The sequence below is a fragment of the Pipistrellus hanaki genome (genome assembly GCF_964339955.1).
Source record: "Pipistrellus hanaki genome assembly, chromosome: 10".
In the NCBI taxonomy this organism is placed as follows: Eukaryota; Metazoa; Chordata; class Mammalia; order Chiroptera; family Vespertilionidae; genus Pipistrellus; species Pipistrellus hanaki.
The window spans coordinates 70,974,976-71,000,540 of NC_140512.1; the positions used below are offsets into that span (position 1 = coordinate 70,974,976).

General features: G+C 53.0%; 1 protein-coding gene across 3 annotated transcripts in view; it reads left to right on the forward strand.

The window, feature by feature from the left end:
• Nucleotides 1-25,565, forward strand: part of DPP6 (dipeptidyl peptidase like 6) — a 431,250-nt gene that overhangs the window by 308,337 nt on the left and 97,348 nt on the right. For all 3 annotated transcript variants that reach the window (XM_084897509.1, XM_084897508.1, XM_084897510.1), the window contains exons 5-6: nt 7,188-7,262; nt 19,355-19,407. In XM_084897509.1, coding sequence (XP_084753635.1) covers nt 7,188-7,262; nt 19,355-19,407 — 128 coding nt within the window. The remainder of the gene's footprint in view (nt 1-7,187; nt 7,263-19,354; nt 19,408-25,565) is intronic.

Consider the following 25,565-nt stretch of genomic DNA (forward strand, 5'->3'; position numbering starts at 1 on the left):
GGATGTCCAACTGCTGGCTTAGGCCAGTTCCCGTGCAGCCACAGAAGTGCGAGAGGCTCCCGCCACCACCGCTGCACCTGCCAGCTGTGTGCCCGGATTCTGGCTGAGTGGCTCTCCCCCTGCGGGAGCGCACTGACCACCAGGGAGCAGTTGAGCATCTGCCCCCTGGTGGTCAGAGAGCATCATAGTGACCAGTTATTCCACCGTCCAATTGATTTGCATATTAGGGTTTTATTAGATAGGATTGTGATCATGCATCGAAAATAGTTCAGGAGGACTTGCTCAATCTCATCTTAAAAAACAAACTAATCTTGGGGAGTGTGTTAGAGGTAGAAGAGGGTATATTGAGGATAAATGGTAATGGAAGAATAACAATAAAATAAAAGGGAAAAAACTAGCCTCTACTAATGATACTGCTGTAATTAACCTCGTTATGAATAACAGGAAAGGAGCCAAGGGAGGGCTGGACAGTGTAGGCATGTTCCGTGCAAAACTTCCCTCCCTGACAATCACACCTGGGCACAGAGGTCACTGGCCAAAATGGGTGTGGCCACTGCAAGGGGACTAAGATTTGGGGCATCTAATCCCCTGAACAGAGGAATTCACTCTATTGTACTTGTGGGGCTCTTGATGCTTGGGGCCAGCTCTCCTGCATTCCCCATGGCCCATGCCCTGGGGACCCCACAGCAATGACTGATGGCTGTAACCAGTCTGAGGCTGAGCTGGGCCCGGCTCCACCAGGGAAAGGAAAACTGGCTTTGCTGTTAGCGCTACTGAGTCCCAGCTGCACGTCTATGGCTGACTCGGGGAAGGGACGTTAGAAATACAGGATGCAGTTCCACACAAATAAAATCACTCATTCTCCCACCTGAGCCTCAAAATCCATTTTCTCCGAATAGCCTAACAGCTCCACCCCAGCTGCACCCACGGGGAAAGGACCCACTTTCTCTGATAACGCCTGCGCAGGGAGCATTCTCGGAGCACTGCTGTCCTTGCTCAATGGCAGGAAGACACGTCTGTGCTTTCAAACAAGTACTCGGTCCCCGTGTGTGCCCCTGCTCACACGTACTCAGTCCCCATGAGTGTCCCTGCTCACAAGTACTCAGTCCCCGTGAGTGCCCCTGCTCACAAGTACTCAGTCCCCATGAGTGCCCCTGCTCACAAGTACTCAGACCATGTCAGTGCCCCTGCTCACAAGTACTCAGTTCCCGTGAGTGCCCCTGCTCACAAGTACTCGGTCCCAGTGCGTGCCCCTGCTCACGAGTACTCAGTCCCCGTGCATGCCTCTGCTCTGTGATCTGGGAACGCCTGTCTCCCAGGGATTTAAGTGGCAGGAAGATGCGGAGCTTCTGCACTGTTAGATATTTGTTAGAAACACTGACTGCAGTTATGTGCCCAACATCAATGTAGAGAGAATTAATTTCCTTTTTACTAGATACTCATTCTCGTTATTCATAGGGCCACATCTCCAAGTATAGGGGTTGATCGTATTCCTGTCCAACACATTGGGGAAGCTGAGGGAGTAAATTAAACTACGTACCCAATCAGAACGGTCACAGCGTGCCTCTGCTGTAAACGAGAAGCAGAAATACCAGCATTCTGTGATCTGGGTACCCAGGGTCTGGGGTAAAAGGTAGTCAGCTTCTTGGTTTTAAGGACCCCGAGCCCACAGTCCAGCTGAGCTGGTCCAGCCACACAGCCCCGGGGACGGGGGAGGGTCCGGGGACGGTGAGGGTCCACAGGCCCCCGAGCCTCGGTCCCGGGGACAAGGAAGGACACTCGGCTTGGGTACCTCCCCTCCCAGGTCCATCCAAATGCTGCTCACCCCGCTTTTCCTCCTCAAGGACACTTCCCTTGCTGTTTAAATACCTTTCATTTCCCTTTGGTGTAATGATAGTTCTGTCGTTAAAAATAAAAATAAAAGTGCATTAGGCCCTGGCTGGTGGCTCAGTTTGTTGAGCATAGTCCTGTGCACAGGCGTGGCGGTTCCATTCTCGGCCAGGGCACTCACAGCAGCAACCGACCAATCGCGCGCTCTCTCTCTCTCTTTCTCTCTCTCTCTCTCTCTCTCTCTCTCTCTCATTAATTAAAAAGCACACATATCCTTGGGAGAGGGTAAAAAAAGAATAAATAAACGCTGTATTGAGGTTCAGTGTGGAATGCATCCTGCCCTTTAAGCAGGCAGTGAGCTGGTGGAGGGTAGAAGGCAGGCCTACAGGCTGCACCGTGATGCAGGAGCTTCACAGAATTAGGTCCCTTCTGCCCCGTGAGAGGCAGAAAGAATTCATGTGCCTGGTTTTCCTTTTACAAATCGCCTTGGGCCCAATTGCTCCCCTACAAAAACCGGGCTCAGCCGCTCAGAAGTCCTGCAGCCGCAGGAGTGATTTCTGATAGGAATCCAGAGGAAGGCTCAGGCCTGGCCGGGTAAGTGCATTTTAATGTCACCACGTTGTCGATATTTCCTGCGAGAATGTCAGTTTAGTGAAACAGGCGCGGTGTGGCAGCCGCACTCAGCGATGAAATACGAGCCTGTGAACCGCCTCTGTCCTCAGATCAATAGCTTGTGACACTTCCTAAGTTTCAGCTGAAGTTGTTTTAGCCAAGAAAGGAGGCAACAACTCAGAAAGCACACGGGAAAGGGCAGGGAAGGCACATGGCTGCTCCCAATGGGCAGGCCCACTCCCCACCAGGCGGCTTTCTCCTCTTACGGGCCCTTTGCTCACGTTACAAACTCGGACAAGCTGGCCGTCCGTCCACAGTCACGCCTCGCTTGTTGTCTCCAAGCTGCACAAGCTGCTCCTGGGACCAGAGCGGGGGAGAAAGGGAGAAAAGGAGCCTCGCTTGGGGGAGCCCTGGACCTAGGACCGGAAACTGCCGGAGTTCTGCTAGGCCCGGAGCCCTGCCGCTGTGAGGGGGAGAGGGGAGAGGGGGGCCCCGGAATGGGAGAAAGAGAGAGAGAGAGAGAGAGCGCACAGGCAGGACAAAGTACAGTTCCACGTGAAGGGCGATGACAGGACCCTAAGGGAAGGATGCCCAGGGCTCAGGAGTCACCAGAACCACTGACGTTCCTCTGAGCGATGAGACATGAAGCGGAGACTGCAGAAGAGCCACCCCTTAGGGGTGAGGCTCAATTAGCTCTACAATCATGGCTGTAACAGCCTTTAAAATATCTTAGGAACAGACTTCAAAAGAATCTAACTAATCCACCAGTAATTAACTGCCTGTCATAAAAAGGCCAGCATTCTTTGAAGGAACACACACAAAAAATCCAAGATTCAACAAGAGAAAATTAAAAATATCTGGCATTAGTTGTTTGGTTTTTTTAAATCCATACAAAGAGCCCAGCTGGTGTGGCTCAGTGGTTAAGCATCAACACAGAAACAAAGAGGTCCCTGGTTTGATTCCCAGTCAGGGCACATGCCGGGGATTGTGGGCTCAGTCCCCAGAAGGGGGCATGCAGGAGGCAGCTGATCAATGATGTTTCTCTCAGCAATGCTTCTATCTCTCTATCCCTCTCCCTTCCTCTCTCTCTAAATATCAATAAAAAACATATTTAACTTCATATGAAAAAGAAGGGAAATGTGACCCATAATGAAGGTAAAAATCAGTCAATAGACATAAATCCACAAATAACTAAAATAATGGTATTAGAAAAAAAAAACAACACATTAAAACTGCTAATATACACATGTTCCAAGTGCTTAAGCACATAAAGGAAATCATGAGCACAAAGAAAGAAGAAGTTGAAGACTGTAAAACACCCAAGTAAAATATTTAGAGGTGAAAAATAAAATATAACATTTTAAAAAGTTTAATATTAGATATCACGGAAGGAAAAAAAAACCACTTTTAATTAATAGCAGTATAAACTACCCAAAATACAAAAATAGCGGGGGGGGGGGGGGGGGGGGGGCGGGGGGACTTGACCCAAGCCTCAATGACTTGGTGGACAATATAAAATACACTAATATACTTGTTATTAAAGCCCCAGAAAGGGAAGAGAAAAAATAAAACAAAACAGACATTTGAAGAAATAATGACTAGATTTTTACCAAATTTGATCTAAGAATCCAAACTCCAACCAAGATGAAAGAAAAAAAAATCACATCAAAGCATATTATTACCAAATTTTGAAAAATACACTTTAAGGGCAGCCAACGGAAAAGCAAACATAAGAATGACAGCAGACTCTTCACTGGGCACTGCAATCCAGAATACAATGGAATGCCATCTTTAACACTGTCAATCTAGGATTGTATATGCATCAAAAATAACTTTTTAAAAAATTAAGGTAAAATAAAGAACTTTAAAATCATAGAGGATTCATGGGCCACACAGTATGTCAGCAATCTTACCCAAGATACCTGTCCTATTAAAAAGTAAGCACAGGCATGCACACACACAGTAAATGTGTGTGGGTGCGGATCTTTATTGTGACTGTGTACAGCACCAGCAGCCTGGGAACATGTCATTACTGCCGGCTGTGAGTGAGCCATCCCTCCGGCTGCTAGAATGTGTGTGTGCCCCACAGGAATGCTCACGGTACTTCTGCAGTCATCCTCAGCCACAGCAGTGACAGCAGATGTGAGCGGCCCACTGCCTCTGGTTTCAGCTGTCATACTACAAACAAGTCCTCTTTTTGTGGTCTGCACAGTGCCACGTTTTTCACATTTTTGTGGGATTTTGTTGGTGATAACGCTGTTTAAAACTGGCTCCTGGGAACAATGCTTAGTGCTGCCCCGTGTTCCGAGGCGTGAGAAGGCTGTGTGTGCCTGACAGGGAAAACACGTGTGTGGGGTGAGCTCCATTTAGCATGCATTACTGTGCTGTTCACCACGAGTTCATGTCAATGAATCAACAATATATATTCAATAGCTGCTGTTAAATAGAAACATGCATTAGACAAGGTGATGTATTGATTGGTTGACAAAAGTATTATGACCAGAGGCTCATAGGAACCTACCCTTAGGAACAGTATTCACTAGTTCAGTAACTGCCAGAAAAACAAGGATTTTCTGGAGAGACTCAGTGGAAAATTAAGATATAACCAGCACCAGACAATATTATACAAGCTTTAAAGGTCACTAATTCAAGCTCAGGCAGATGCTTCGAAGTCATTCCCTAAAGTTACTGTTTCGTGAGAAAGAAAACTCTAGAAAGACATGGCATTGATATCCCGTTCAGCAGAGGTGACACATCTGTGTGTGCCTGTGTATGGATGTCTGTGTGTGCCTGTGTGTGGATGTCTGTGAGTGGATGTCTGTGTGTGTGTGTCTGTGTGTGGATGTCTGTGTGTGGATATCTGTGTGTGAATGCCTGTGTGTGAATGTCGTGTGTGGATGTCTGTGTGTGGATGTCTGTGTGTGGATGTCTGTGTGTGGATGCCTGTGTGTGAATGCCTGTGTGTGGATGTCTGTGTGTGGATGTCTGTGTGTGTGTGTCTGTGTGTGGATGTCTGTGTGTGAATGCCTGTGTGTGAATGTCTGTGTGTGGATGTCTGTGTGGGGATGTCTGTGTGTGTGTGTCTGTGTGGGGATGTCTGTGTGTGAATGCCTGTGTGTGAATGCCTGTGTGTGGATGTCTGTGTGCGGATGCCTGTGTGTGTGTGTCTGTGTGTAGATGTCTGTGTGTGAATGTCGTGTGTGGATGTCTGTGTGTAGATGTCTGTGTGTGAATGCCTGTGTGTGAATGCCTGTGTGTGGATGTCTGTGTGCGGATGCCTGTGTGTGTGTGTCTGTGTGTAGATGTCTGTGTGTGAATGTCGTGTGCGGATGCCTGTGTGTGTGTGTCTGTGTGTAGATGTCTGTGTGTGAATGTCGTGTGTGGATGCCTGTGTGTGGATGTCTGTGTGTGAATGCCTGTGTGTGGATGTCTGTGTGCGGATGCCTGTGTGTGTGTGTCTGTGTGTAGATGTCTGTGTGTGAATGCCTGTGTGTGAATGCCTGTGTGTGAATGCCTGTGTGTGGATGTCTGTGTGCGGATGCCTGTGTGTGTGTGTCTGTGTGTAGATGTCTGTGTGTGAATGCCTGTGTGTGAATGTCGTGTGTGGATGTCTGTGTGTGGATGTCTGTGTGTGGATGTCATGTGTGGATGTCTGTGTGTAGATGCCTGTGTGTGGATGTCTGTGTGTAGATGTCTGTGTGTGGATGCCTGTGTGTGGATGTCTGTGTGTAGATGCCTGTGTGTGGATGTCTGTGTGTGGATGTCTGTGTGTGGATGTCTGTGTGTGGATGCCTGTGTGTGGATGTCTGTGTGTAGATGCCTGTGTGTGGATGTCTGTGTGTGGATGTCTGTGTGTGGATGTCTGTGTGCGGATGCCTGTGTGTGTGTGTCTGTGTGTAGATGTCTGTGTGTGAATGTCGTGTGTGGATGTCTGTGTGTGTGTGTCTGTCTGTGTGTGGATGTCTGTGTGTGGATGCCTGTGTGTGGATGTCTGTGTGTGGATGCCTGTGTGTGGATGTCTGTGTGTGTGCCTGTGTGTGGATGTGTGTGTGCCTGTGTGTGGATCTCTGTGTGTGCCTGTGTGTGGATGTCTGTGTGTGCCTGTGTGTGGATGTCTGTGTATGCCGTGTGGTCACGTGTCCAGTGGTACACACCGGGCTGACAGCCTCAGGCTCTTTCTGTGGGGCAGTGTGAACACAGCAGAACAGTGGGGGTAGGCTGAAGGGGAGCAGCACTGCTGATTAATTTACTTATGTAAAATCACCTGTGCAGTATGCACAGCACAAAGGAGAACATCGTAGTGGCGTGTCTGGCTGTGGGCCAGGGTCTGCGCTGTGAAGGGGCAGGTGCAGAACGGTGTGCAGATTGGAACTCGATCTGGGGGTAGATCTGCCTGCCATAACTGAAGTGTGAGAATGAACACAGGAAGGTGTGTTTAAAGAGAGAGAACGGTTGGGAGTCTTTGGGAGAAGGTTATTTGTTTTCATGTTTATTTCCATTGATTTGTTTCAGTCGTTACAGTAAGTATGGTTTTGTTGAAATTTGAAAAAACACAAGTTAAATGGGGTAAAAACATCAATTCAGTGGCTGTTATGCAGTGAACGGAAGTTCTAGTCATTTTAGCCGATGTTAGCCAGCGGCTGCATATTGGTTTTGGGAGCAAATTCTGAGGATGGCAGCAGCCAGCAGCCATCCCCCTGGATGCTGACAGGGGTTCTTCATGGCCTTTGTTCTTTTCCTTTTAGGAGTCATTGCGAGCCGTCAGGTACGAGGTGTCTCCCGATAAGGAATATGCACTTTTCTCCTACAACCTGGAGCCCGTGAGTATCCGTTTTCCTGTCTGTGAGGGACCGACTCCCAGTCTCACTCCTTCCTAAGCTTTTCCTCGGCTCTTCACTCTCAGTGATCTTTGGACGAGTGAGTCCTGGGGAACCGTTATGTCACACTGCCACCTAGGAGAGAGGGAAGGCATAAAAATTCCTCCACAGAAAATAAAAACACTCCTGTCAGGGGCTATTTTATAGGATTTGCTTGGAGTGATGGTGAGAAGTTGAAATTTTATAGAGATTTATCTTACCCTGCTGTGCAACTTTTTTTTTTTTTTTTTTTTTTTGCATTTTCTTGATCACATCATCAATTTTTATCCCAAGAACAAAAGCAACTGGCAGTTTCTTGCTTAACTGAAATAAAATGCTCATTATCAGCCAGCCTCCGTAATCTTCTAGAGAAGAGTTGAACTACCTCTTTATTATATAAAATCCCTGCTTTTAGAACTTCATAGATGAGTCTCCATAAAACATCACCAGAAATTTCCAGAAAATCTCATCCTAGGCGCTAGTGCCGTGATTGGCGAACCGCGGCTTGCGAGGCACATGCAGCTCTTTGGCCCCTTGAGTGCCGCTGCGGTGTGAGGTGGCTCTTCCACAAACGCCACGTGTGGGCACGCACGTCCAGTGCGAGTGAAACTTCGCGGCCCGTGCGCAGACATCGGTTTTCTTCCGGCTCTCAAAAGAAATTTCAATCGTTGTACTGCTGATATTTGGCTCTGTTGACTAATGAGTTTGCCAACCACTGTGCTGGTGGCAGCTTAACACTAGCTCTTCCTTCCTCTCTCTTTGCGTTGACCATGGTCATGGTAGAAAATTAACTCGGGCTCTTTAATGTTAGATGAGCCACAAGGTGAGGTTTCTTTGTGTCCCTGGGGCCGATGCTCAGCGTGGAAGACTGGCGTTAGGGATGCTCACGTGTGGGACGTGTGTCCTGGCGAATACGGTGCAGAGTCCACCGCCTGACCGTTCTCCGGAGGCCTTTCCCATGAGCGTCTGCAGCCCGCCGTGCGGAGGCAGGCCCTGCGTGTGGCTCAGTGACAGCCCCGGGCGAGGCTGAGCAGGGTCCCGGCAGGCACGGGGCGGCCGGCTTGTTGGCTTCATCCCCTTCGGGAGCCTGGGGGACTGGTTGTCGTGGAGACGCAAGTCCAATTCTAGGAGTTTTAGAACTTCTTTTAAAAGCTATTTGATGCCTAGATGTGTTACTGGAGACTTCAATTTCCTTCCTCTCGGTGTAGGTCTTTTCTCTGTCTTCAGCTTTCCATCCTCTGGGTTGTTGTTTTTGAAGGTCCGGTCCATAGAAGTGTTCATTTCCTCCATCCACATTCTTTGGGACCTTGTCTTGTTGCCTGTGGCGGGGGGCGACGGGGAGTGACTGAACCTGATAGCCTTAGAGTTCCGCATCCTACGCATCCCCCGCCCTCACCTCTTCGAGCTGCAAGTGCACAGCCTGCGTGCGTGGTGGTGGATGTTTCATTCCTTCCACCTCCCTTGGAAACTGCCAAGTGTGACATATCCTTGGTGTCTTGTAAGCTAAGTAAAGAATGAATGAATGAATGAATGAGCAAGCAAATGAATAGAAGTTAGTGAGTCCCATGTTCAGAGTGGCCAAACAGCCAAGGCCACTCTGAACATGGGACTCTTAATCAAGGACCACCCAGCTGCAGGGCCACAGCGATCTCACAGTACGCTGTGCCCTCTATCGCCAAACGGTTGATGTCATTATTGGCATGAGGCCTGCTTGTCTAGGAGTATAAAACATGTTGTCAGCCAGCGACTGGGCTAGGGAAATGGCCAGAGAGCTGAGGAGCTGAGAGCTGGGACTGCTACAATGTCAGGCTGAGAGCTCACAGAGAGCTCAGCTATAGCTGCCGGGTTACCCAGCCAGCGTGCTGGGCAGGGGAGTGTGGCTGAGGCGGCAGACACAGAGGATGCAGCTACCGGAGACACGGGGACAGAAGCTGCTGAGGCCGAGCTCAGGTGCCGCTGCGATGTGAGGCGGTGGTCCAGCAGCGTGCGGCTGCTCCGGTGCGGCTGTGGGCGCAGAGACTGCCGCTGCCGTGTGGGAAGGACAGTATCCACCAGCCTGCGTGGGCCTTCCTGTGAAGAGCTGTGTCTGATGGCTTATGGCCACCGGCTTCTGCACTAAAGACTCTCCTGGCTTCTCCGTCTCAGACCCGGTCCTAACAGGTCCAGTTCCAGGCAGACAGGCTCGGACCCAGCACCTTCACTAGTGAGCAGGGGATAAAGGAGGAACTTGGACTGAGTTCCCAACAGCTAGCACAGTGGGCAGGGTTCGGGAAGGAACCTGCTCTGGTGCAGTCGGGAAGAATCTGGAAGAATACAGGGACTCAGAGCCACTGGGAGCAGAGCTGGGGCGCGGCTCTGTGTCCCTGGCACCCTCCCACCGCGCAGAGGCGGCGGCAGCCGTCTGCTCGGCACACACACTGCCCTCCTCTCCGTCCCTTCGGTGCTGAAGGCGGGCAGCAGGGGCCAGAGCCGCCTTGTCTTCCCCGCCCCATGCCGGATGCTGACAGCCAAGCCGAGTCTGCACTTCGGACCTGCCTTTCCCATTCACCAACCAGCAGGTCTCCCTTCTCCCAGCACCAGGCGTCCACTTCAGTCCTGAGCAGGAAAGGGCATCTGACCCAAATTAGGAAAATCATTGAAGTAAAACTGGTCCGTTTTCTCCATGTGGAGAGTGAGAATGCCTGCAATCTCTCCTCCTGGCATGTGCCCGGCAGGGGCCCAGCTGGGGGCTCAGCCTGGGGGCTCAGTGGGGCCTAGGGGAGGGCTCAGCTTGCAGGGGGGGGGAGGGCAGCCTGGGGGCTCAGCCCGGAGCTCAGCCTGGAGGGTCAGGCGGGGCTCGAGGGCTGAGGGGGAACCGGGGCCTGCTGGAGGAGTCGGCACTGGAGCTGAGGGGTGGTGCACAGCCATCCGGGCTGCCGTCGCTGCGTTGACAATGAGGATCGCCAGCACAAACTGGAGAAAACCTTCGCGATGTCCGCCATCTTTATATCCACCGTATATGAAGTGTGAGCTGTGGAGAGCAAGGCCAAGCCTGGCGTGATGGAGATTGAGGTGGGAGAACCTTCCAGAAGGAAGATGGATGTTGAGGCAGGCCTCGGAGGGAGAGGGCAGGAGACGAGAGGGGCCGCACCCACGTGGACACTGGAGGATCCTCGTCCAGAACGAGCTCTTTCCTGACGCTGGACTAAGAGGCAGCCAAATTATGTGTTTCTCTCACTTTGTTGTTTCTCTCTGTCTTTCCCTCTCTCTTCCACTCTCTCTAAAAAGCAATGGAAAAATATCCTCGGTGAGGGTTAAAAATAAACAAAATAAGGCTGTGTCAGTGTTTGTGAAGTTATTAGGGCAATGGCTCTCAGGTGGTTATCACTCTGCTCATCCTTCCGTCCTGAGGGTGGGGGGAGGGGGACCTCTTTGATGGCAGCTGAGGATGGATGTTTGTAAAGGTGGGGACACGGGCCTTCCAGGGCTGACAGCTGCTGTGACGGGAACTCGTGTGTGAGGGACAGAGGGCCTGCAGGCCTCATTGGTCACCACCTGGGGAGTCATCATTCCCAGAAACTCTGTCTGGGGTGTGCGGGCCTCAGGGGTCACTGTCCGGTGAGGTCATAGTTCGCTGAGACTCTGCCCCCTGAGGGGCACTGTGGGTTTCTGAGCCACAGAACTATGTCAGCCTGGGGGCTGGCAGCCACGGGCGGGTGGGGCCCATGGCCTTTCTGAGGCGGAGGGACCGTCTGGTCCAGGACTCCCAGCCCCGGGGGTCACTGGTGTCTTCGTGCTCCTCAGCTTGCACAAGTATCACCCGTGTCTGTCTTCATCTTCACACAGCATCCCCCGTGTCCCAACTCTGTGTCCCAGTCCCCCTTTTCTGAGGACACCAGACATTGTCGTAGGACCCACCCTAATGGCCTCACTTTCACTGGTTATTTCCTAAAGCTCCGGTCTGCACATGGAGTCACACTGAGGGCAGGGCTCCAATCCATCTTTTGGGGGAGATCGAAGCTCCATAGCCCATCGCTAAGAAAAAATGTAGCAAATTTGGTCTTTGTCTTCTGCTTAGACTTCTTTTAATGAAACAGTGAGAAGTTTTTTGTTTTTACCAAAAGCAGAACAAATTATAGGCCAGTGCTGTCTGTTCATCGACACCACATGCTTGCAGTTCACAAGTACACTGAATTCTGTAATAAGGTACACACTTCGCCATGAGGTCAGAACCCCTTCAGAGGATGAGAAGGAAACTCCGATGGAGAGGGTCGCCCTGAGCCTGTAGCCTGAGCTCCCAGGGCAGGCACGTCCCAGCGGGTCTGCTCATCGCACACGCTCCTCGCCTCCTTCCCACGGCCACCCACGTGCCCGCAGCGGGGCTGGGCCGGACAGGATGCAGCAGGCCGTCGGCGTCGGGTCCATAAAGTGCTGCCTGGCACTCAGGCTCCGGGCCTCCCTGTGAAACCGCCTCCGGGCGCCATGACCAGCGGCCGTGGGCCTGGAATGATGAGCTGAGGGGCGGGGACGCTTCGGAGAGGGACCGGGCTCTGGCTCAGGGGGCACTGGGGAGTTTGTGGGGCTACCACCTGGCCAGGTCTCCTAACAGGAACGGATTCCTCACTGAAGAAAGTTCTCGCAGTGCCCACCATCTTGATTGCCCTGGTCTCCAATAAACGTTGACGGCTCCGAAAATGGCCTTTGCTTCTTCTTCATACCATGCTTTTCCCGAGTTGCTTGGGGTTGCATTTTTTAAGGACTGGTCACGTTTCCTTGGCTGCACTTTTCTCTCCATCATCTCTGGACCCACTTCCTGTGTCCTGGCTGTCTCGTTCCAATTCCATCTTGTTCTGCAGTGAGTCACAGCGATGCTTCCTGCTTCGCACACACGGTTAGCTGGACCTGCACTGCCAGCCGGTTCTCTGCCACGGCCGACAGCCCGCTCCACGCCTCTGGCCCAGTCTCCCCTGGCCCCACGGTGCGACCCGCCAGGTCGGTGACAGACGCCCTCCACTCTCCCTTTGGCCATCAGCACCTAGAAAATCATTTAGCAACAATATTAGGTTCCTTTTCCTCCCGTTTTTGATGATTACAGCCCGTTTTTCTCCTGACCCTCTCGGTTCGGGTGGGGGTACTCCAGCGCCCTGACTTCCTGTCTGCAGGAAACCTCTCTGGTCGCGTTCACACACCACGCGTGCGATCTCGCTCTGAAGCGTGGGCCTGTGGATTCATGTTGTCTGTCCTGCTCCGGCTGGGTGTGCTTCCACGCTGTGAGGAGCCGTGTTGGAAGTCTAAACAAATTCCTACCACATTCTCTTTACTTAACACAAACACACACTTTCTGTGTGCTTTCCTGCCCGAATGTCCTCTGTGGGCATTGCCTTCTCGCATCACTGCATCACCTTCTCTGTGTTCTGGCTTCTCTCCGTGCTGCGTTGTGTACACTGCGCTCCGATCTGCATCCGGTTATTAATTTCCCTGTAATGATGTTTAATCTGGTCTATCCTGGCTCATTAGCGTTTTCACTCCGGGGATCCGTTTGTAATGTCCTAAATGCTCTTTGGCTGTTTAAAGCCTTGGGTGGCGGTTTGTCTGTTTCCGGTCCTCTCTCCTGGCCTGCGGGTGTGATTGTTTATGACTGATGTTTGTGGAGGGCTCTTCTCCGGGGACAGTGCTTCGTGGGGACCCAAGAAGGTGGCATGCAGGTGCCCTGGCTGCCGCCCCCGGCGTTTCACTTGCCTGCACGGTGCTTGTGCTCAGTTCTCTGGAGACTCGCTGACAGCTGATGGTGCAAACAGGACTCGCTGCATCGTGGCGATGGCTTGTGGCTGACATTCTCAGAGGGAGCCCTCAGCCCCCCACTGCCCAGAGCCCTGGCCCCGCAGCAAACGGCGTGGCCCCTCAGGGCGGGCAGGTAGAAGTTTTTGGCCCCGCTTTCGAGGGACTTAGTTCATATGTGGGTGCTGGATTTTTCAAGATCAGTTTCAGCTCATGACCCCATCGAGGCCAAGGTAGCCCCCTGCCCTGTGAGGGCGCTAACTCCTCAGCCCTCACCTAAGCCCTCACTCAGGCCCGACACCTCTTCGCTGCTCTGGCTTCAGCCCCAACTCCGTGTTGCTGTCATGATGTCACCTTCCTTTGGGCCCCTGGAGGCGTCCCGGCTCCAGGCTCTGTTTTCCAAAGTGCCAGGATGTGTCTGAGGGGAGGGTCCTCTGCCTGCGTCACAGAGCAGGTCGTGGGGGCCCAGTGACCCGCTAGGAGCTGTCCCGCGGGTGAGCCTCACAGGACCACCTGTCAGCTGTGGCTCTGACCCTCCGCACCAAGGGCTTCAGGAAGACAGGCCTCTCTGAGGCCACGGCCTCATATCCCCAGGGGCTGCTTTGTAGCCGCCAGGCGTTGTCCAGACACAGAGCTCCTGTCGGTTTCTCACGTGCACTCACTTCTCTGTGTTTGTGGCATAGCATGTTCTCCTCTGCTCTTGAGTGCTGGCGGTCCCTTCCTATGCTCCTGCATCACCACAAACATGCCTGAGCACACTCACACACATGTGTGTGCACATATATGTTCACATGTATGCGCACATAAATATATATACGGGCACATACATGCATGTGTGTGCATTGTGTGTTCTCACATGTATATGCATCTACACGTGTTGTCATAGGCGCTCACACACATGTGTTAGCTTTCATGCACATACTAGCATGTGGCATGGCACTCTGTTCACCTTCAGCACAGAGCACACTGAGTCCACACTCTGCGGGTCTCACCCCACCCTCATCCTCCACAGCTCCTCCGGTGCTCCAGGCCCGGGGGTGATCTCCGCCGAAGGCAGGGCCCTGCTGCTTTTCTGGAGCCAGGCCCGTGGGTTCTCTTCCCCGGGCTCCCCAGGAATCGTTGCCGCTTTTCTCGTTCTCTTCGGAAAGCAGAAGCGCCTTGCCTTTGCCTTCCACGCCAGTCACAGCCGCGCAGACCGGCCGCGCTGTCCGCTCAGGGCTCTCCGATGGAGCAGCTCCGTGTGCGCTGGTGCTGGGCGCGGAGCGTGCACTCGTGAGCAAAACAGACAACCTGCCCCGAAGAGAGAGGAAGTCCTGCTCGGACCGAGGGCTCCTAGTACAACTGGAGGGCGATGTCTGTGAAGGAGAAAGAAGCAGCACGCTGCGGTCTGCAGTGAGCGGTGCCGACATGAGCTGCTGCCGCAGACTCCTCGCCGAGGGCGTTCACCGAAGGACAGGGAGGCAGGCAGCGCCCCGCCCAGAGCCAGGCCGTGGCCCGAGCAGCGATGAGCGAGATCCTGCGGGGGCGGGGGCGGTGTGGGGAGCAGCCAGGCCTTCCAAGAGGCGAAACCACCAGCTGTGCTCCTCGAACTTAAGAACTTTTTTGGAAAACTGGGTATTCTAGGCGGAAACGGAAGTTGAGGTAGAAATCCCAGGGATTGCAAATGATTTCTGTACTTTAAAGCTGACGGTGTGAGTCTCCTCTATTGCAGCTTTTGCCTGGATTGTTAGATTAATTGCTAGTTCCTTACAGTAGAAAAAACAAACTCATGCAAATGAGGGAACAATGAGCACTTCGTTTACGTCGAGTCTTTTCCTGATCATTGTGTTATGTCACAGAAGCTGAGCTCTTTACTTTTTACTAAATATTTCCATGTGCACCTAGTTACTTGGCGCCCTCTAGACCCGTGGTTTGCAAACTGCGGCTCTCAAGCCACATGCGGCTCTTTGGCCCCTTGAATGTGGCTCTTCCACAAAATACCACAGCTTGGGTGAGTCTATTTTGAAGAAGTGGCGTCAGACGAAATTTAAGTTTAAAAAAATTGGCTCTCAAAAGAAATTTCAATCATTGTACTGTTGATATTTGGCTCTGTTGACTAATGAGTTTGCCGACCACTGGCCTAGAAAAAAGTGTTAAATCATTTCAACAAAGGGTTTGGTGCCTGCTGGTGTCAGAGAGCTTGGCAAGGCGTGGGCATATGTTCCCAATTAAACGCTCAAACATGGGGTGGCTGCCCGTCCGCTGAGGGCGGGACACCTGTCCAGGAAGGACCGAGTCACTCGCAGGTTTTCCATCCTCACTCACCTTCGTCGTCAGGACTGTGGCTCACCGGACCACCAGCCAGAGGAGTGGGACCGAGGAGGTGGGAGGCGGGTCACCGGGGTGTGCCCAATGAAAAGCATGAATGAAACAGGAGATTAAAAACCAACCAGGGTCACCCTAGCTGGTTTGGCTCTGTGGATAGAGCATCAGCACACACTGAAGGGTCCTGGGTTCAATTCCAGCCAAGGGCACGGATCTCAGTTGCTGGCTTGATCCCCAATCCAAGGTCGGGACACATGCAGGGGGCAACTAATCAATGTTTCTCTTTCTTGGTCTCTCCCCTTCCTTCCACTTTTCTCAAAAAAAAAAAAAAATCAATGGGGAAAAATATCCTTGTATGAGTATTAACAATAACAAGAAAATCAACCAGGGTCACCCTGCCCAGTATTGCTCAGTGGTTAGAGCATTGGCCCATGGACTGAAGGGTCTTGGGTTAAACTCCTAGTCAAGGGCACATGCCTGGGTTATAGGTTCTATCCCCAGTCCTGGCTTGGGAGGCAACCAATCGATGTATCTCTCTCACATCTCTCTCTCTCTCTCTCTCTCTCCCTCTCTCCCTCTCTCTCCCTCTCTCTCTCTCTATCTATCTCTCTCTCTCTTTCTCTCTCTCTCGCCTCTCTTCCTCCTTTCCATTCTCTCTAAAAATCAATGCGGGGGATGATCAGGGTCTCACTGCTTCAAGGTGAGATTTCTGCAGAATGTTGGAAGGAAGGAGTGTCCAGGGAAGTAAATGATTCCTGCCACGGGTGCTGTCAGTGTTGACCTGCTGAGGTTGGGACTCGCTGTCCTGGATTAGGCTTCTGTGCCCAACACCCAGCTGCGAGGTCGTGAGGGCGGGCGGGCGGGCAGGCAGGAGGGGGCATTCTCCGGGGATGACGCTGAGGGCCACAGCCCCACCATCCCACATCCTCCCCTGCTGCAGAGGCCCGCCAGCCTGCTGCACCGGCCACCGCCTGTCCGCAGGGGAGAGCTTTCGCGCCCAAACTGAGCCTCCTCGGTCTGAATATGTTTCCTCTCAGACCTGCCGGTCAGCACGACCACTCCTCGGAGCAGATGGCCTCGGGCTCACAGGCCAGGAGCTCTCAGCAGAAGCAGCCCCTCCCGGAGTCCCCCCTCCGGGCGGTGCTGCTCCTCTTCCCAGTCCCACCCATCACCTGCCCAGTAGGTGTGGCTCTTCTTCCCGGCTCCGCCCCCGGCACCTTAGAGGAGGTCGGCTCCCTAGAGGGGCCCATCTCTCCAAATGCAGAAGGCTTTCCGAGCTGATGAAGGCCGTCTCTTCCCAGGAGGACGAGGCTGCTTCGCTCTTGCCTCAGCCACACGGGGAAGATCCTCGCTCCTGTGGATTGTTCCGGAGGGGCCTGCACGGAACCCTCAGCGCGCTCCTCTGCCCAAGGCCCAGCAGTCCGCCACCCCTGGGAGCTGCTGAGGGGGGACAGGGCCATCACAGGGGAAGGAATTAATGACGGGAACTGGAGTGAGGGTTTCTTAAAGAACATGTCAAACCCAAGCTTCAGGAACACGCCTGGAAATGGGTGGGTGGGCCAGGAGCGTTTGGGGGGAAGTGAGACATTCTTATCCTTGCTCTTCTCCGCCCACGTTCACGAAGAGGGACCTGGGGTCCAGACGCTGTTGTTTGAGCTTCGTTGCCGTCTCAAAGGGGATCCGGACCCGAGGAACCAGGGGCCGTGTCTACTCCCTGCCTGTGGAGCTGGTGTCACAGGTGTTCACGCATGTCCAAGCTCATTGGGTGGCACACATTCAGGATGGGCCCTGCTTCATCTTGGCTGTTCCCCAGCGAGGCACTTCAGAAGGTCTGAGCAGCCCGGCCGCGGGGCTCAGCAGTTGAGCGTTGACCTAGGAACCAGGAGGTCGCGGTTCGGTCCAGTCAGGGCAAAGGCCCAGGTTGTGGGCTCGATCCCCAGTGTGGGGCGTGCCGGAGGCAGCCATCAATGATCCTTTCTCATCATTGATGTGTCTCTCTCTGCCTCTCCCTTCCTCTCCGAAATCAATAAAAATGTGCTTTAAAGAACACAAGTGGGGTTCTGAGGAAGCAGGAGGCACACGTGGGGTGCCACCTTCCTGAGGCCTCTGCTCCCTGCGCTGCCCTCCCAGGCCTGGCAGCTGGGTCCCTGCCGTAGCACAGCCATGGCGCCTGGGGCGGCCCACCGGTGCCCTATTTCCCCAATGGCAAAGCCAAGAAATGGCTCCTTTCGCAGCCCCTTTGAGCTTTCGCTTCTCCGTAGGTCTTCCCTCGCCATCCCAACCTCTCACAGACCACCTTCTTCTCTTCCTTTTTACCCTGTGGGTTCCAAATCTCAGGTTCTTTCCTGCCTGAGCTGTGCTCTCCCCGTTAACCTTCCCTTCGTTCCCAGGAGCGGACCGATCCCATTTCTTTTTAGAACGTGTTTTCCGTTACAGTTGCCTGGAATGTCACTTTGGGTGGGTGAAGTGTGTGCACAGTGGCTAGATGACCTGTCTGGCTTCTCTCATCATCCATGCTAACCCTAACCCTGCCACTTAGTGGTTCTCTCTTGTCATGTTTTATTCCACTTCATCTCTTATTACACCCATGTAAACTCTCCTTCTCTCTGCCTGGCAATACAGACGGGGCGTTAGAAATGGCTAGGTGGCTCATCTTCTTCTTAATTGATTTTAGAGAGAGAAGAAGGGAGAGGGAGAGAGAAACACTGATGGGACAAGATTTCAAATTGCCCTGGCAAGGTTATTGTAGCTCTAGTGGCCCAGTGCACGGGTCCGTGCACATTGGAAGGAAATGAATAAGAAGAAATATTTTAATATCGCTATTCACCCTTTCTCTATAATAGAAGTGTCAACCAAATTCACGATCGACAATGATAGAACAAAACACATGGGGGTGCTTGGCGCCAGTGAGAGCTTTATATGTATCACGCATGCGCAAGTCACTTAGCCTCTCACAGATACAGACGTCTCCCCCTTTCTCACCGGCTCCTCTGCGGACATGCAGTGAGTGTCCTGACAGAGTGACGCAGAAGGAGGGTCTCCCCTTTGCTCAGGAATGGTGGCACCATCGGAGAATACGTTGATTCTGGGTGAATTAAAGAGATAGGCCTTCAACCAAGAACGAGAACATATGTCGCCCTGGACGGTGTGGCCCCGTCATTGAAATCTTGTCCCATCAGTGTTTCTCTCTCCGTCTCCCTTATTCTCTCTCTAAAATCAATTAAGCACGTATATTTTTAAAAAGAAAGATAGCATAGTCCCTTACTTTGCATACTTACGGCATCTGTTGGTGTCCTGGCTTATCCAGTTGATGGACTTACAACGTGAGCATCAAGAGGTCCACCAGGGGTGACAGAGGCAGACTCAGATCAGTTCTCCCGGGCTGGACTTAAACTCCTTCCGACCCCAGTTCCTGGTCCCCAGTTGCGCCCCCTATGACACACGCTTCCCAGGAGACATCTCTTCCCCGACCTGCGTCCCTCCCTGTCCTTGGGAAGGCAGCTGGGATGCCTCCGAGCACTCCCCCCAGGTGCCTCCTCAGAAGTAGCACAGGAGCGGGGAGGGGCAGGCCTGGGGCGGTTGAGGGGGCAGCCCGGTTGGGGTGCAGGACTGGGAAACACTGTTTGGGTGGTTTTGTTACCTTTGATTTGGAAGCTACGCCCCCTCCCCTGCAATGAGGCCGCTGTGGAGTTTGCCGTCATTTGCAGAAATCTCCCCAAGTATGTGATGAGTCTCTGGCAGCATTTCCTGCAGCGGGAAACCCTGGCCATCACAGACCAGCTGGCGCGGAGATGACCAAGGGATGGAAACAGACTAACAGGACGCACCCACTAACCCGAGTCAGTGCAGAGGCACTGCTCCCCCGGCTCCGGCTCCCGGCGGCCCCCTGGGGAGGGCCATGGCCCTGGAGTCACGGTGTACAGAGATCTGAAAGCCATCCTGGTCCCAGCCTCGGTCTCACTGCTCCTTTTCTGTCTGTTTCTTGTCCATTTCAGATTCACCGGCACTCCTACACCGGGTACTACGTCCTGAGCAAGATCCCGCACTGGTAAGACTGCTTCCTCTCCTTTCGCTGAGAAACCTGCAGAGCCGCGCTGGCCGCACGGGCTGGGCGCTTAGCTCCTCGGAACTGAGGGCAGAACCTCAGGGGTGCTGATGCTGCAGGACCTCTGCGCCCCGGGAACCCACAGGGTCAGGGGTCACCCAGTCCAGCACCTGCCCCTGGCAGCCTCCCTCCCCACCAGCGCCCAGCCCGCCGGCCTCCCTGTGCCCTGCAGCTTCCTCACCAGCTGCAGGAGGGGGCGGGGCCTGGCAGCAGCTGATGAATGCTCTCTCACATGAGGGTTTTTCTCTCTCCCTCTCCATTCCTCGCTCTCTCTCTAAATCACATGTGTCAAACACAAGGCCCGCGGGCCAAATCCAGCCCGCCAGGCCTTGCAATGTGGCCCGCACCGCGCTGTCATCACTGCACTCCGCTGTCAGTTTATGACTGTTCAGTAAACCATTCTGCCCGCGATTTAGGCTGGATTTTAGATTTTGGCCCCTTCTCTGATTGAGTTCGACACCCCTACTCTAAATCATAAAAGCATGTTTGTTTTAAGAATGGATGATTGGAGCCCAGCGTGTGTGCGGGAAGGAAAGCCTGAGAGCAGCGTGGTTTGGAAGGTTCATGTGGGCCGACCCCACAGCACAGGAGCCGTCCTAGGCGCCCACCCTCAGAGCCCAGGGCGGGAAGGCCGGGTCCGGGTCCGGCTCAGGGAGCCACAGGGAGTGGCCACCTGGGAAACGGTCGCGGGCCTGGGAAAGCAGACAGGATGGTTTTTACAGTTTTCATCTCTATTCTGCTCCTCCCTCCTCCTTTCTCCTCCTCCTCCCCTATCCCTATCCAGTCCTCCCACAACTCACCCCCCTCTGGTTCCTCCACCTTCCTCCCTCGCCCCCTCTCCCGCTCCTGAGCGCCTGTGGGAAGGAGAGGTGCTTGGGAAAGGGTCCAGCACCCGGAAAGGCTGGCCGTGGGGTGTAGGTTCCCATGAAGGTTCCAGAGGAGGCCTCCCCTTTCCCCCAGACATGTAAACGGACAGCGCGGTGTCACAGGGCACACCGGTACAGCCGCCGTCTGCCGCCCGCGCTGCCTGGCTGGGGCAGAGCGTGGCATGGCCTTGGGAGACACACGGGGAATGTCTTCATCAGGACGCATGAGAGATACGTGTAGGACGCAGCGAAAGTGGTTCCTGTTTTCTGTTGGACTGAAGATGGCCGCGGTAGAGCAAATAGAGTGTCCGCGGGCGTTTTTCTCCTGAAGCACACGCCCGTGTTCCCAAGGAGGAGAGCCACGCTGTTATTTTTCAAGCAGATACACATCCGAAAAGGTGGCGGCAGGCAGAGTGTAATTAAGCCGGAGATTTATCTGCCCTGCTGGGAGCGAGAGAATTTATGGGAGCTGATGGCTCTTCTGGGCCCTTTAGATAAATCTGTAAAACTCAAAACTGCAAGTATTTTACGCTTAACTCGTGGTGCTGATGTTTTACTGCCCCGTCAGGACTGGGGAGAACAGATCCCCAGAACCCAGCTCAAGTGTTTGCCAAACCTGTCCTGGCGGGTCCCGCAGTGTTTAGAGTGTCGCCCCCAATACACCAAGGTTGGTGGTTCAATCCCCAGCCAGGGCACATCCAAGAATCAGCCAATGAAGGCATGGATGGGTGGAACAAGAGGTCTCTCTCTCTCCTTCCTCTTCTCTCTCCTCCTCCTCCTCCTCCTTTTTCACTCTATGAAATCAATAGGGTAAATATTTAAAAAGAAGAATGTACCAAATCAGGCCATACCTGAGGACAACAGGTGACTTGATTTCAATCTCAGGGTGACAGTCCCCCTAGAGAATGAGCTCTGGGTATTTCTAAAACAACCGCAGTGAAATCATCACTGTCATTCACTGGTTGACGTTCATGCGCCTTCGGGGACAGCCAAGAGGCTGCCTGCGTCTCCGAGCGCTCAGCAGAGTGGCCCACGCCCGCCAGGCTGACCCCAGCTCTCACAGAGTGCCCTCGGACACATATAGCCACACAGATCAGCTTCTATGTGCTCATTTGCTTTCTCTCTAAGGACTCAGACACGGAATGGCGCACGATTCCTTGTCACGTTGACCAGAGCAGTGTCCGGTAGGTGAGAAGGTCTGACCCTCCCATTTCTGAGAAAACTGGCACAGCGTCCCCACACAGCCTCATTCCACACCGGCACTCCCGCTCTGTGTTAAAATGAATCGTGTGATCCATTTCAAACATTAGCAAAACCTTTCTGTTAACAAGACAGTGGGCTTCTGAACTGGGGGGCCTCTCAGCCTCGGTTTTTGCGATGTCAGGAGCTCACTGACCCCTCCACTAGTCAGAGGGCAAGTGCTCAGCCAGATGGCAGGACCGGGATGCAGAGGTGGGCGTGGGCTCCCTCCGGAAAACACCACTGTCCCTTTAAATACAAACAAGTCCATCAAAGTAGTCACATTTACACGACTGGAAGCCCAAACACCAGGGCTTTCCCGGCCTTCTGCACACACAGGTCTGTGCCTTGTTCCCTCCCTCTTTCCCAAGGTCCTTGGCTTAGAGCCAGAGCTGTTTCAGCTGCAGGATGAGATGGTTTGTCGTTTACAGCTCCATCTTCCCTCTTAGTTTCAGGCTTCCCCACCAGCCACAGAGCAGGGCGGACGGAATGGCCAGAGCCCTCTGGGCTCGGCTCCTTCCTCTCTGCCAGGGGCAGAGGGATTGGAGAGCAGGCCCTCACACAGGCGGGTTTACAGGTGCTGGTATGGAAAATAATACAATAACTAATCAGTAACTGTTTATGGAATAAACTCTGTGTTTCCATACTGACAGTATGTTTCCGTACTGTCTTTGCCCACTCCGTAAGCACTGAGCCTTTTATGAACCAGAAGGAGGCGCTCTCTGCCCGTGTGACCTTCCCCCTCCAGTCTGACCTCTGGGAGCGGGCAGGCTGTGGGCCGTGGTGACTAGAGTTAGAATGGCATTCCCATGACGGCGGCGAGTTTTGTCTACTCAGCGACCTAGAACCCAGGGGAATGTTTGTCCGACTTTCATACACCAAATTGTCAAAAATTGTATTCTTGTAAGACATATGTCTTTTATGTTTAACATAAGGTTCACAAAGTTTCTATAACAGAATTTCAACAAAATAAAGCAACCGTCCACAGTGAAGGTCAGAGCCTCAGAGGGCCTGTCACGTAGATTCATGGACGTTTTTTGCTTCTTCACATTTTCCTGGCGTGACTTTGCCCTGAATTAGTTTCCCCTTTGGTTTGAGTCCTTTTCTAAAAGAAATGATGTTTGAACGTGTGGTCTCATGTCTGTTGGCATCATTCTGAAATGGACGGGGAACATCAGCTCCTTCCACAACAGAATCCACTCCGGGAAACTGGGTGGCCTCTGGCTTGGCGAACAGAAGCCGTCTTCGGGGGACACTGTCGCCCTAACTGCACTTACTCACCAGCATTTCTCAGGCACCAACCCGAACTGTGTAAAAATTGTATGTCTTTGGAGTTCTGGTTGATGTATGAAGTTACAGTCTGCGTCTGTGAAAATAATAATCTGAGACGTAGTCTCCTCACGTGGCAGGAGGACTGAAGCCCTGAACTCGAGCACCAGTCCATGCGCCGACTTTGGGTGGTGACAGTGAGAGTCTGCAAACCTTAGTTTCCACATTTTCCAAAGATGGCCATAATGCCCACCCTCCAGGCACATTAGAAAGATTAAGTGGAGTTCAAACTAGTTTGGTTCAGTGGATAGAGCGTCGGCCTGCAGACTGAAAGGTCCCAGATTCAATTCTGGTCAAGGACATGTACCTTGGTTGCAGGCACATCCCCGGTAGGGGGTATACAGGAGGCAGCTGGTCAATGTCCCTTTCTCATCGATGTTTCTAGCTCTCTATCTCTCTCCCTTCCTCTCTGTAAAAAAATCAATAAAATATATATTTTTTTAAATAATAAATAAATAAATAAAAGATTAAGTGGAACGATGTATGCAGAAGGCACAGCAGAGTCCTGCTCCGGGTGAGCAGATGCTAATGCTGTCTTCAGTGGGGAGTGTGTGTCCGAGGCCTGCGGTGACCTCAGTGGTAAGTCCCATCGCAGTCACTTCCCAGGCAGCTCACACCCGCCGGTACAGAAAGGAATGACAGACTATGTCATGAAGTCCCCTTTAATAACATTTCAAAGCTACGGTCGTTCCCTGACACTCAGGTAATGAATTGTGATTTGTCATTTCTCTAAAGAGACGTCTGTAGCTTCAACTATCCTCAGTTCTCATAGTCAATATTCTTATCTCATCTCGATCTTTATCTTTATCTCACCTGCTGTTCATTGTCAGGCATTCTTGTTTTGCCTCCAATGGAAGCAGAAAAGACAATATAAATTAACAAATAATCATTGAATACCGTACTTAATAGCAAAAGTAATGGCTGCTATTCCTCGGAAGTTCAAAATCTTGTTGAAAAGAAGACACAACCCTGGCTGGTGCGGCTCAGTGGTCAGAGTGTCGGCCCACACACCAAAGGGTCACAGGTTCACCTCCTGGTCGAGGACACGTACCTGGGTTACAGGTTCAACCCCAGACACATGCTGGAGGCAACCAATTGATGTGTCTCTCTCACATCAGTATGTCTTTCTCTCTCTCTCTCTTCCTGTCTTCCCTCTCTCCCTCTCTTCAACTCTCTCTAAAAAGCAATAGAAAAATATAGCCTTGAGTAAGGATTAACAAACAAAGAAAAAGAAATAACACCAACTGAGGCATGGTTCTGTGCCCCAAATGAGTGTTTAAAGCTCTGAGCACCAAAGAAGGGGCTGTGGGCAGGGCTGCCAGGAAGGAGCTCATGAAGGAGACCTGGCTTGCTCGGAGCCTTGGAGTTTTCTGTTAGTTTTTAAGTAGATGGTGAGAGAGAGACCTTCTAGGTGGAGTAAAGCAGTGGGCAGTCTTGGCCTCTGCCATGAGCCAGCGCCTTCCTGGAACTAAGGGGGTGTCGGCCTGGCCTCTGAGGCTTGAGACAGGTGGGTGAGCCTGCACCCCGTCAGTGGGCCTTTGCGGTGAGAACGTGATGTGCACCGGGAGGTGGAAATGGCAGCTGCGGTTCGTTCACACTCCTGGATGGAGAAGGCGGAAGGAGAGGGGCTTATGCGCGATTCAGTTAGGAGGCCTGCTGGGAGGGCTTGAGGGCACGGGGCTCGGCCAGTGGGGAAACCACACTAATTGTGATCCTGGGGAGCTGGTGTTCTCTTGGAAAATGAAGACAGATTTCCAGGGTTCATAGCCATGTCCCTCTAATTAAATCCTGGGCGCCTGTGCCCATGTGAGCTGAGCCTGCTGCCTGAGTGAGTCCAAGGAGCGCGATCCGGGGCAGTGATGGGAATTCGCAGGCCCTAGCAGGCCTCTGGCTCAGCGCGCCTCCTTCCCAGCTCCTCTTGTGCAGAATCCCCGGGGACACTGCGCCCGCCTTCCGCACAGACCCACAGAGCTGGCAGCTGCCAGAGGCCGCAGGAACTTCATTCTTTGTAAACCCCGGGGAAGTGCCAGCGTGAAGCCACCATGTAGAAGAGAGAGATGTTCTTAAATGGCTCTCAACGGACCCCTCCAGAGCATGGAGGAGAGGGGGGGAGGGGGCAGGGATCCTACTGCTATGGGAGGGCATGGTTCTCAGCACCCTGACAGCTCCCTGTGGGGCCTGTTTCAGGGTTTCCGTCTCTCCCTCCTCTCTGCCATCCCCTCCTCTCTCTGCCTCTCCCTCCTCTCTCTGCCTCTCCCTCCTCTCTCTGCCATCCGCTCCTCTCTCTGCCATCCCCTCCTCTCTGCCATCTCCTCCTCTCTCTGCCATCCCCTCCTCTCTGCCATCTCCTCCTCTCTCTGCCTCTCCCTCCTCTCTGCCATCCCCTCCTCTCTCTGCCATCCCCTCCTCTCTCTGCCATCCCCTCCTCTCTGCCATCCCCTCCTCTCTGCCATCTCCTCCTCTCTCTGCCATCCCCTCCTCTCTGCCATCCCCTCCTCTCTCTGCCATCCCCTCCTCTCTCTGCCATCCCCTCCTCTCTGCCATCTCCTCCTCTCTCTGCCATCCCCTCCTCTCCGCCATCCCCTCCTCTCTCTGCCATCCCCTCCTCTCTCTGCCATCCCCTCCTCTCTCCGCCTCTCCCTCCTCTCTGCCATCCCCTCCTCTCTC